The sequence below is a fragment of the Cervus elaphus genome, chromosome X, assembly GCF_910594005.1.
Source record: "Cervus elaphus chromosome X, mCerEla1.1, whole genome shotgun sequence".
NCBI lineage: Eukaryota > Metazoa > Chordata > Mammalia > Artiodactyla > Cervidae > Cervus > Cervus elaphus.
Window position 1 is genome coordinate 27,045,059 of NC_057848.1, and position 11,578 is coordinate 27,056,636.

Below are 11,578 nucleotides of genomic sequence, written 5' to 3' on the forward strand. Positions count from 1 at the left end.
GTCTTCTGCGGGCTCCTTGAGAGACAGGGGATGGGATGGGCATCAGCGTTGAAATGCTCTGCCCGTGGACAGGGGCACGCGAACTCCCGGCCCGCTGTCTCCCCGGGCCCAGCTCGTCCCTCCACCCTTTCCCCTCTCCGCGGGCTTCTGGGATCCGTTGCCCTGGGGTCCGCGGAGGACGGTCCAGGTTATGGGGGGAGGGGCCTGCGACGCCGAGGGGCGGGGCTGCGACGCCGGGCGCGCCCCTCGCGAGGCTTCCGGCGGCGGCGGGCGGTTCCGGCGCGCGCCCGGGGCGGCGGCGCGCGGCGGGGGGCCTTCGGGGTGCGCGCCGGCCCGAGTGGACGCCTCGGCGGCCGCCATGCAGCTAACGGTGAAGGCACTCCAGGGCCGCGAGTGCAGCCTTCAGGTAGCATCGCCGGGCTGGGTCGCGCGGTCTGCCCCGCGGGCGCGGGATCGGGCCGCGGGCGGGGACAGACCTGGCGGGCCGGCCGCCCCGGGAGAGGTCGGGAGAGCCGTCCTCCGCGCGGGCCGCGGCCTTACCTCCCGCCCACCTTTCTCGGCCGGGACAGGTGTCAGAGGACGAGCTGGTGTCCACGCTGAAACATCTGGTCTCCGAGAAGCTGAACATCCCTGTCCGCCAGCAGCGGCTGCTGTTCAAGGGCAAGGCCCTGGCAGGTAACCAGGGAAAGGGGACGCCGGGGGAGACCCGCGGGAAGTCAGGGGACAGGGCGTCCAGCCCAGGCCCGGGCAGCAGTGTAGGTGGAGGGGGCTCTGGCTAGGTGACCCTCCCACCCTGGGAGGTCACCGCAGCGCTTCACCTAGGCTCCCCGAGGCCTCGCAGCGCCGTGGGCAGTGCGACCGTGGGCTCCATCAGTCTCTCTCTCTCGGTCAGATGGGAAAAGACTCTCCGATTACAGCATAGGGCCGAATTCCAAGCTCAACCTAGTGGTCAAACCTCTGGAGAAGGTGTTACTGGAAGAAAGCACCGCGCGGAAAACGGTCGAGGCCCCGGCCCCACCGCCCGCCGCCTGGCCGCTCATTTCCAGAGTCCTGGCCCGGCACTTCAGCGCCGCCGATGCCAGCAGAGTCCTGGATCAACTCCAGAGGGTGAGAATCGTGGCCCGGGACCTCCGCGTCCTGCTCACCTGCCTCTGTCCCAGCGCCCCCCGCCCAGTCGCACCCCTGAATCCTTCTGGCTTTCTCTCTTCAGGATTATGAGCGGTCCCTGAGCCGCCTGACGCTGGATGACATTGAACGCTTGGCTGGCCGCTTCCTGCACCCCGAAGCGACTGAAGCTATGGAGAAGGGGTTCTCCAAGTAGGATTCTCAGAGTGTGGGGAGGAGCCTGGCCGGGCCACAAGCTGCATGTAGCATTAAATGTCTTCTTGTATTGCAACTTGGCTCATAATACTGCCTGGCGGGTACCCGGGTACCTGTATCTGGCTCATGTTAGGTGCCAGGCCCCACTCAAAGCTCTTGACCCGGGTTGGCTCCCACATGTTGCACAAAAGGTGAGACAGCCAAGGCTCCTAGCGGGGAAGTTGAGGAGCCAGATTCTGAGTCCAGCCAGCTTCCAGAAGTGCTTCAGGGTGAGAGCGAGAAAGGGGTCGTTCAGACGGGTTCTGAGGACACGGGCGGCCATGGACATTCCAGGTTTAGCCCACTGAGGAGAAACCCTCGAGCAATACCTTTTCCAGGCCTGGAAGGGGAAGCAGCTAGCCCCTGATGCCCAATCCTGTCACCTCATCCTTGGCAGGTCCAGCATTGGCAAGAGTTCAGGTGACGGCCAGCCTTGGGCCCCCTTAGTGGCTGCAACCAGTGTGCACTCAAAGGGAAGGCGGGCTGGGGAGTTCTGGGATGTCACCCGGCTCTGGGGAGTGACCTTAGGCAAGTCCCTGTGCTGCGTTGGTCCCCAGCCATCGACTCTGCCTAGTGAGGGCTCCTCTTGAGACTCTCTCAGTTTCCTTTAGCTCCAAAGCCTGAGGTTAGGAGTCTGCAGGCATCCTATCCCTGTGTCCCAGATACAAACTGAGGCCAAATGCTGAGTGATGGCCAAGCGTGGCCCAGAGACAGAGTGTCCTGGCCCTTAGTGTCACAGCTTTTCTCTGGGCACCCCCTTCTGCTTGTCTCCTCCCAGACACAAGCGGTCTGTGACCTTTAGAGATGACAGGTGACGGTCTCAAGGTGACTCGAGCAGGCCCCTGTACCCTTTGCCCATCCTCTGCTACATGTGGACAGGGCCTCCCACTGTACAAACTACTCACTGTCTGAGAGGGAACCTGGGTGGGGGCAGAAGCTGGTGGGTGGGCCGTAGAGATCGTCCAGGCACCTGCTACTCGGAGGAGGGTACCTGGGCCACCCTCCAGCCTGGGCCTCATGGGGTAAGTGCTGGGTCCCCAGATGGGGAGGACGGACAGTGGCTCAAGGGCCAAAGGCTTTGAAGAGCAGGTGGAAGTCCATGGTTCCACCCAGGAGCTGGGCATGCACTGCCGCAGGGCCCATGCAATAGACTTCCCTACGCTTTCATTTCTTTGCAGTCAGGAAATTTTATATTGACCTTTTCCGTCACACTAGAGGTGTATGTGAGACTTTGATCTGAAAGGAACTCTATTAGCTGAGCTGCTTTTGGTTTCCCCATCATTGATTTAACCATTACAGGACATTGGTTTAAGCAATAAAGGAAAGATATTGGTTTGCGAAACTGAGAAGTCCAGGGGTATTGGCAGCAGATAAACGATTTCCCCAAATACCCAGTTTCTTCCTACCTCCCCTCTGCACTCTGCAGTGTCTGCTTCATCCCAGGCCTCTACCTCAGGATCAGAAGATGGCTGCCTGCAGCTTCCACCGAACCCCTCGGTCACAGCCAGCACGGAGCACCTTCCCGTCCTCTAGCGTAGCTTCCTCCTCAGCTGCCCCAGCAAATAAATGCTGTCCCTTTTGGATGCTTGGAACCGAGTGCCTTCATCATTTTGTCGGGGGCTTGGGTGGGCTGTGGAAGGGAGAGGGCGACTCTCAGAAAGGCCGGGTCCTCGGGGAGGGCTGACGCGTATAGACAGGTCTTGTCGACAGACACAAGAGACAGGCGGTGAGTCTTGTGTGCCTCCCGACTGAGCGGTGTCGACCCTGTGGTGGCTAGGAGCCATCTTCTGGGTGCAGGAAGTCATCGGGGACCTCAGGCTGCCCATGGAGACAGGAGTGGCATCTCCCAGGTGTATAGCAGGTGCCTTGCTGACCGACGGGCCCGATTCCACGGCCCTGTGTGGCTTTCCACAACGTTCCAGAGGGCCTGTGGACACACTGTCCCAGACACTGCGAGGATGCATGAAATTACTTCCCAGGGAGCATGACCAAAGAAAGAGGGGAAAGGACTGAACCTGGGGGGACTTCACCAACTGGAGACATTGCAGAGGCTGAGGTGCCCCTGCAGACGCAAGGCCACAGGGAGAGCTTGGTGTCAGAGGCCAGGAAGGCCCCTCCAGCCAGGGTACAGAGTGTCTAGTGCTGCCAAGAAGCAAAAGCGAGGGCAGCCTCCTCTCAAGCTAACAAGAAGGTCATTGGCGATGTTTTAGGGCAAGAAGCCACTGCATGGTGGAGAGGGGGAAAGGTCTTGCCAGTGACTGGAGACCCCTGGTTCCAGAAGCTTGTCTGGGCAGGAGTGTGTAGCTACAGGGGGTAGGGGGGAGACAGGGAAGAGGTGCTGGGATGAGAGATGGGAGGCCGGTGGGAAGGGGCCATGGAGGCTCTGGTCTAGGCCTTGTGCCATGATGAGAGGATAGAATGGCCACGGGCTGCACCCTGCCTTTGTCCTTAGGTTCTGAGGGGGGTGTATGCCCCCATGTACCCTGCAGGCTCCAAATGCTGCAATATCCTTCCACAGGGGCCGGAATGTTTATGGCCAGCACTGTGCCCCCTGAGCCAAGTGTCTGCCCCAGAGGTGGGCACTGACCCCCCCCCATTACCCCCCCATCCCCTGGCCTGAGACCACTCTCTCCTCCTCATGGAGGGGACTTGAAACAGCCCCACTAGGAGATAGCAGGGCAAGTGAAACGCCTAGCTGAAGTGGCCCCAGACAGCAACGGTCTGGCACCTGGAATAAGATGCCTGTGGTGCCACTTGCCATGGGCACACTGGCAGAGGGGCAGGCTCAGAGGAAATCAGTGTTTCCTTTGGGGTGGGGCTCGCTGAGCTGGAAAACGCCCAGACGACGATCAGCTGCTGCGCGCACAATTTGCTGGTGCCTTGCTTTCCATGCAGGCCTGGACAAAAGCCAGTCCCATCAGGTCCAGTAGGTCTGACAAGTGCTGCTCAGCACGGGTCAGGCCCTGCCAGCAGGAGGTGCGAAGGCCATGGCGGCCTCTGTGCCCTGAGCCTTGGAAAGCCTGTAGGAGAGATGCTCAGCCCTCTTCCCCTGTCCCCCTCCAGGGTCCAGCCAGAGCGGCCTCCCGGCCTGCCCTGGGCCACCTCTTCTGCCTGCCTTCTCCAACTTTTCTTTTTTTAATTGTATTTAATTTTATTTTTTTTCCTCTCCAACTTTTCTTTTTTTTTTTTCCTCCCCAACTTTTCCTTCCACTTCCCCTAGCTCTGGGCTTCCCTTTTGCTCAGTTGGTAAAGGATCCGCCTGTATTGCAGGTGACCCCGGTTCAGTTCTTAGATCGGGAAGATCCGCTGGAGAAGGGACAGGCTACCCACTCCAGTATTCTTGGGCTTCCCTGGTGGCTCAGCTGGGAAAGAATCTGCCTGCAATGAGGGAGACCTGGGTTTGATCCCTGGGCTGGGAAGATCGCCTGGAGAAGGGACTGGCTACCCACTCCAGTATTCTGGCCTGGAAGATTCCAGGGACTACAGTCCATGGGGTCACAGAGAGTCGGACACGACTGAGCGGCTTTCACTTTCACTTTTCACCTGTGCTGGCTTTCCCCCAACACACCCATCTCCTACTCTTGGAGGACCCTGAGGCTCCGTCCCCAGATCTCTTCTCTGGATCTCTCACTTCCTGGGGAACCTGTCCGCCTTCATTCCCATTTCTGTGCTTTGTGTCCATGTCTGCAGCTCACCCCAGACCCGTCTCTGAGCTTCAGGCCACAGCTCTAGGTTGTGACTCTGAAGCCGTGCCCGGCTTCCCTGCAGACACCTCCTGTCACCCCTTTAGTGCTTGTGATGTCGGTGGCATGGGGACTGGAAGACACAGTTCCTTCCTGCCTGGCACCCATGTGCCCAAGGTGAAAGGCAACACCACTGGGTCAGGCTTTTGACAACAGGAAGTGGGAGGCCACCTTCGCCTCTCCTAACTCTCCCTTGTCCACGGGCCATCAGGCAACAATGCTTTTGGAAGAGTCCAGGGCACTGGCCTCATAGCAAGTCCCAGGGTCTGGATTCACCTCCTTCCCTCCTGGTTAGATTCAGCTTAGGCTTTCTGAGGAGAGCGGCCACCCAGGGCAGGCTGTGTCCCTCCACACACAGTGTGAGGGAGGCCCGGTTTGATCACTCGGTCTCTCCCTTGTAAAGCTGCCTTCTCCCTTCCTAACGCACAGGTCATCTGGGTGATATCTTGAGAGCCAGGGACTCTCTTTTCCCCAACAACCTCCCTCTCATGGTCTTACCACCCAAGGATGCTCCCCAGCTGTATCAGTTCAACTGGACGAATTGCACTGGTGGTTGCAAAATGGTGATTTTCTTGTGCTTTCTTGCTTTCTACAATTACTAGTTGGCATTTCTCTACAAAGAGCTTTCCCTTTTCCCTGTTGTCTTTTCTTAGTTGTCATGGTGGACACTTTTTTTTTTATTCAATAACTTAGAATCTAAGAGTGTCATTTTGGAGACAGTTTTTACTGGACTGTAGCATACATACAGTAATAGGCATAAGTCATCAATATACAGCTCAACAGAATTTTACACCCATGTGTGCATCCCCTCCAGATTGAAATATATACATAATGTCTGCATATATATTACCTTCCCTGGTGCCTCCTCTCCAAAAAGTTTAATAACCTTTTGGGTGCTCAAATTGTTCTAGCCTTGGTTCTTTCCAGTTGGCTTCCATGTCTCTTTCATATACCTCATCCTTTTCCTTTTCAAGCATATCCTTCCTTTCTGACACTACAAGGTGCTCCAGGCTCCTCTTGTATTTTTTCCTGACCCATACCTAGAATCTTCCATTTCTCCAAGGAGCTCTGGTTCCTTTTAGTGGAGACTGGTGTTGAGAACCAAGTTCTGGGTACAGGGAACATTCTTTGCTACTGGAGTGTCGTTGCTTCTAGACTCTCACTGGACAAAACTAGGCAATCTATTTTTTTAAGAATTCATACTGTGATCCCCAATTCCAGTCTGGTAGCACAGTTATATCTCATCTTCCCTCATTCCACATTGATGTTCCTAACAACAACAACAACAAAAAGAGTATATGGATATGTTTACTCATCTCTTCTAGTAGATACAGTCTACCTTGCAGTATACCCAAAGTAGCTTCACAATCACCTCAGGACTATCATTACCAACAACAAGCATACTGAGAATAAAGCTGATTCTTTCTGTCCTTAGAATATATCCCATAAAGGAAGCACTGTCAGAGAGTGAGTTTGAAAGTTTCCTGACTTATTTTCTCTGTGTGGCTTTGTTACTAACTGGATATGCAGTTAGGCTCACTTACTTTTGTTTTTATTCCGCTTTAGCATTTTTCCCCTCTTTCAAATGTGTTTTTGAACATATAAAATATGTTATGGTTCAAAGTCAAAACTAAACAAAAAGATATTAATATTTTACAAGAAATCCTATACCCATCTCAACCCCCTATCAGTGAGAATTTTCACTAGTTTCAGGGTTCTCTGTCCTCTTTATTTTTTTCCCAATAAGCATGTGTATCTGTGAATGTGTGTGCACAGGTCGTTTGCACTCAGCTTTTTTTTTTTCCCCACATAATAATATATCTTGAAAATCATTTCATTTTTCTTTTTTTATTTCATTTTTCATTAGAGATTTTCATTGTTTTTCACTGCTGCTTAGGACTGTTGTATGAATGAACCACAAGTGATTTCACCAATTCCATCCTGATGGACATATGTGTTACATCCAGTTGTTTTTTCTTTTTTAAAATTTTGGGCTGTGCTGGGTCTTTGTTGCTGCATGTGGGCTTTCTCTAGTTACAGTGCAAGGCTTTCTCATTACCATGGCTTCTGTTGTTGTGGAGCATGGGTTCTAGGGTGCGTGGGATTCAGTCGTTGTGGCACAGGGGCTCAGTAGTCATGGAGCACGGGCTTAGTTGCCCCACAGCATGTGAAATCTTCTTAGACCAGGGATCGAACCCATGTCCCTGCAGGTAAATTCTTAACCACTGGACCACCAGGGAAGTCCAATGGACGTGGACACCAAGTCCATGTCCAATAGTTTTCTATTACTATTTACATTACGCTAAGTAACAGAGGATAAGGTGGTTGGGTGGCATCACCGACTCAATGGACATGAGTTTGAGTTGGTGATGGACAGGGAGGCCTGGCGTGCTGCAGTCCATGGGGTCTCAAAGAGTCAGACACGACTGAGTGACTGAACTGAACTGAACTGAAGTAATTTTGTGTATATGTTGTTTCATATTTGTGAAGTAATTGGTACATGTGGCATTGCTAGGCCCAAGACACTGAGGGGATGAGAAGGGGGTGACAGAGGATGAGATGGTTGGATGGCATCACCGACTCAATGGACATGAGTTTGAGCAAACTCCGGGAGATGGTGAAGGACAGGGAAGCCTGGTGTGCTGCAGTCCATGGGGTCACAGAGTCAGACACAACTGAGCACACATAATGCTGTTTCATCCAACAAGAAACAAACCACCTACTGCATAAACTACACAGAAAAGATATCAGAGACAATACAATGACAGTATAGAAGTGAACAAACTTATAATTTCAGATTATTAGAAATACAGCAAACTGAAATGGGCAAATGTGATGAAGAGTGCCTGGGGGTAGTATGTTAGATTGGTGATCCCAAAGGCCTCTTGGAGTTGACACCAGAGACTAGATCTTAATGACAAGAAGGAGCCAGCCACGGGAATGTCTGGAGACAGTCTTCCAAAAAGGAAAAGTAAGTCCAAAGGGATGGGGGCAGGCCACCCTTAGTCAAGAGCAGAGAGAAGTCCCTAGAGGCTGCACAGAGTAGGGAAGCAAGCAGGTAGAGGAATCCTGAGCCGGGTCACACAGGCCTTTTATAAGCTACAGGAAGGAGTTTGTCTTTGGTTTCAAAGACAACAGGAAACTGTTTTAGTACTTTAAAAGGGACATGATATGATGTGATATATATTAAAAGGGACATGATATGATGTGATATATATTAAAAATTTAAAAAAAATTAAGAACTGATTCTACTGTGGAGAACAGGATGTAGAGGAGCAAGCATAGAATAAAACTAGTCAGAAAGCTGTTCAAGGGGCTCCCCTGGTGAAAAAAAAAGTGAAAGTAGTAGTCACTCCGTTGTGTCCCACTCCAGGCTCCTCTGTCCATGGAATTCTCCAGGCAAGAATACTGAAGTGGGTAGACATTCCCTTCTCCAAGGGATCTTCCCCACCCAGGGATCGAACCTGGGTCTCCTGCACTGCAGGCAGATTCTTTACCATCTGAACCACCAGGGAAGCCCCAGTGGTAGAGAATCCGCCTGCCAATGCAGGAGACTTGGAAGCGCCGATCCAGGAAGATCCCACATGCTTGGGAACCACTAAGCCAGGCACCACAGCTACTGAGACTGTGCTCTAGAGCCCACGCGCTCTAGAGCCTGAACTCCGCCAACAAGAGAAGCCACTGCAATAAGCCCGCTTGCTGCAACTAGAGAAAAGCCCTCACAGCAAGGAAGACCCAGCACAGTCAAAAACAAATGAAATTATATGTGAAAAAAGAAAGCTTTTCAAGGAGTTCAGGGAGATAGGGTGGCCACCGGTGGAGACTAGCAATGAAGGAGGAGAGGGTAGGCTGATTCAGGATGGATTTTGAGGGGTGATCCAACAGGCTTTGATAATCTACTTCACCTTTATGCCCTTCCTTATGATTACAAAGGAGGAAAACAGAAAACTAACAGGCCTATCACCATCAGAAATCTCATGTCACAAAAAAACTTATTTTTGATTAAAAATGCCATATAAGGTTACTGTCAAAAACTTGAAGGAGAACAGAAAAGGGAAGCGAAAATCGAGTCATACAGTTTGCGAATGGCCCGAGCTGTGGGAAAGAAAGTGTTAGTCGCTCAGTCGTGCCCGACTCTGTGGTTTAGTCAGTAAGTCGTGTCCGACTCTTGCGACCCCACGAACTATAGCCCCCCAGGCTCTTCTGTCCATAGGATTCTCCAGGCAGGAATACTGGAGTGGGTTGCCATTTCCTCCTCCAGAGGATCTTCCTGACTCAGGGATCAAACCCGGATCTCTTGCATGGCAGGCAGATTCTTTACCCACTGAGCTACAAGGGAAGCCCCGAACTGTGGAAGGGAGACTCTTTTCTCTGCGGCCAACGGAGACCCCCACCTCGGCCGGCCGGCTCCACCGGACCTGTTTGCGCAGGCGCGTGGGGCGAGGTCGACGCGCGGGGCGGGGCCGGCGGCGGGGCGGGGTCGGCGGCGGGGCGGGGTCGGCGCTTCAGGAAGGAGCCGCAGTTTCTCAGCCGCCTGCGGAGAGGGCGGGCGACGCCGAGCCCTGGAGCCCGTGGGTGGAATTGGAGGCGGAGCACGGCAGCCATGCAGGAGGCAGGCGGGGACGCAGGCGGAGGCGGCCGGGCGGGTGGCGCGGGAAGCCAGGGCCGGCGGGGTGTCGGGGGTTGCCGGGGTGGACCCCGCAGCGCGGGTGCTGCTTCCGCTGCAGACCACGGAGCTCCGGGTGTCGCGCCGGCCCAGCACTCTTTGGGGCCGGGCAGAGACCCGTGGTCCCCGGCCCAAAGGCCGGGAAGCCGACCATGCGTATTGTATCCTACTCGAGGGGCAGTGCGGCTTGGGCTGGGGGCTGCCTGCAGTGGGAGGTGGGACAAACGGACCGGCGGGTCAGGGGCTGTTGGGGAGTGGAATGGCCGGGGTGCCTGGGGCGGGCAGAGAATAGAGAGCTGAAGGGAGACTGGAGGCGGGGATGGGCCGGGGTGGCTTGGGTCGGGGGGAGAAATGGGATAACGGGGTGGCTGGGCTGGGTTAGGGCTAGGAGTGACCCGGAGGGGCTGGAAGCGGTTCTGAGACAAGGCCCAGAGCTCCAAATCCTTGTGGGTGGTACCTTAACCGAGTCTCCATCAGCACCCTAAACGTGCCTTTCCCGTCCGCCTTGGAGGCAGAGATTGCCCGTGGGTCCCTGGCCCCAGATGCCGAACCTCACCGTGGGGCGGTTGGGAAGGAGCTCACAGTGAGCGGCAGTGTCCTAGCGGTGTAAGTTGGAAAAGGGGCTGGTTGGAAGTGGTAGCAAGTGACCAAGCTCGCCGGGTGTGCTCTATTTGGACACACTCAAGGGCTGCGTTTATGGAGGTGATGCAGTGCGCTGGGCCCATCTCCACCTTGATTTTCTTTTTCTGTCACTTTCAGCTGCTGGAGAGCTGAAGATTGCCGCCTCCTTCGAATCTCCATTGTCAACTTTCTGGACCAGCTTTCTCTGGTGATGCGAACCATGCAGCGCTTTGGGCCCCCTGTTGCCCGCTAAGCCAGGGCTAGGGAAAGGGGGGTTAAGGTCTGACCTGGTGGCCCTTCCTAGACAGTGCATCCTTACTAGGGCAGTGATTCCTGCATTAGTTGCCGAGTTGTTATGGGGACCTCATCTTTTGCCTGTACTGGCCCTTGGGTGCTCAAGGTCCATTTGCATTGTTTGGTGCTTAAATGTTTCTTAACTACTGAAAATAAAATTGATGTATGATGAGTTTATTTTCAACTATAGCACCCTCAAAATTCTTGCCTTTGTCCTTAGATTGAAGGGTTCTCTGATTCAGATAGTCAAGTAGTACAGTGTAAGTGAAGATAATCTAAGAAATGGAGGAGAATAGGTCCTGTCTCATTCAATTATTAGCTACTGTCAATATTTTGGAGCATTTTCTGAGTTTTATAGTTACATAGTAAACATGTAACAATAATATTTGATATTGTGCAAGTTTAGCATTTTTCCTGGTATTTCTCATCTAACATGAACTTTTTTCTAAAAACTCTTCAAAATCATTATTGAATGTTTAAACTATTTTCAGTCTTTGCCATATTATAGGTAATGATTCAGTGGAATGCTTGTATATAGATCTTTGCATGAATGATTAAGATTACAAGAAGTAGAATTAGTTAAATATTTAAAGCTCTCAATCTGAAGTATGTGAAATTATTCTCTATAAAATACCCTCCCACCAGAATTCTGGTTTCCCCCACATTAGTGTCACCATTAGGGGCTTCCCAGGTGGTGTAGTAGTAAAGAATCCACCTGCCAGTGTGGGAGGTGCAAGAGATGAGGGTTTGATCCCTGGTCCAGAAGATCCCCTGGAGGAGGAAATGGCAACCCACTCCATAATTCTTGCCTGGGGAATCCCATGGACAGAGGAGCCTGGTGGGAGTCCATGGAGTCGAAAAGGGTCAGACACAATTGAGGGACTCAGCACAGCAC

General features: G+C 53.3%; 2 protein-coding genes across 4 annotated transcripts; both read left to right on the forward strand.

Annotated features, from left to right (window-relative positions):
* Window positions 1–242: 242 nt before the first annotated feature.
* UBL4A (ubiquitin like 4A) lies at window positions 243–2,951 on the forward strand. Of its 3 annotated transcripts, none has more exons than XR_006339808.1 (5): window positions 243–406; window positions 570–675; window positions 893–1,107; window positions 1,211–1,511; window positions 2,786–2,951. XR_006339808.1 is itself a non-coding variant. In XM_043895745.1 (5 exons), the coding sequence occupies exons 1-5, from the start codon at window positions 359–361 to the stop codon at window positions 2,895–2,897; spliced, it is 588 nt and encodes a 195-aa protein (XP_043751680.1). In that variant the 5' UTR covers window positions 243–358; the 3' UTR covers window positions 2,898–2,951. The 3 variants fall into 3 exon arrangements, 2 of the variants coding, with proteins under 2 accessions (XP_043751680.1, XP_043751681.1); XM_043895745.1 differs by having other exon boundaries at window positions 1,211–1,317; XM_043895746.1 differs by having other exon boundaries at window positions 1,211–2,951.
* Window positions 2,952–9,596: 6,645 nt separating this feature from the next.
* LAGE3 (L antigen family member 3) lies at window positions 9,597–11,283 on the forward strand. The gene is made up of 3 exons (XM_043895941.1): window positions 9,597–9,929; window positions 10,246–10,374; window positions 10,528–11,283. Exons 1-3 carry the CDS (start codon window positions 9,706–9,708, stop codon window positions 10,640–10,642), a joined length of 468 nt encoding a protein of 155 aa, XP_043751876.1. The 5' UTR covers window positions 9,597–9,705; the 3' UTR covers window positions 10,643–11,283.
* Window positions 11,284–11,578: the final 295 nt, after the last annotated feature.

Bases quoted from the DNA above. Each gene is read 5' to 3' on its own strand.
- UBL4A (XM_043895745.1), top strand. From the start codon at position 359: ATGCAGCTAACGGTGAAGGCACTCCAGGGCCGCGAGTGCAGCCTTCAG. The intron at 676-892 runs GTAACCAGGGAA...TCTCTCGGTCAG, and splicing joins CAAGGGCAAGGCCCTGGCAG to ATGGGAAAAGACTCTCCGAT. The intron at 1,108-1,210 runs GTGAGAATCGTG...TTCTCTCTTCAG, and splicing joins TCCTGGATCAACTCCAGAGG to GATTATGAGCGGTCCCTGAG.
- LAGE3 (XM_043895941.1), top strand. From the start codon at position 9,706: ATGCAGGAGGCAGGCGGGGACGCAGGCGGAGGCGGCCGGGCGGGTGGC. The intron at 9,930-10,245 runs GTATCCTACTCG...AGTCTCCATCAG, and splicing joins GGAAGCCGACCATGCGTATT to CACCCTAAACGTGCCTTTCC. The intron at 10,375-10,527 runs GTAAGTTGGAAA...TGTCACTTTCAG, and splicing joins AGCGGCAGTGTCCTAGCGGT to CTGCTGGAGAGCTGAAGATT.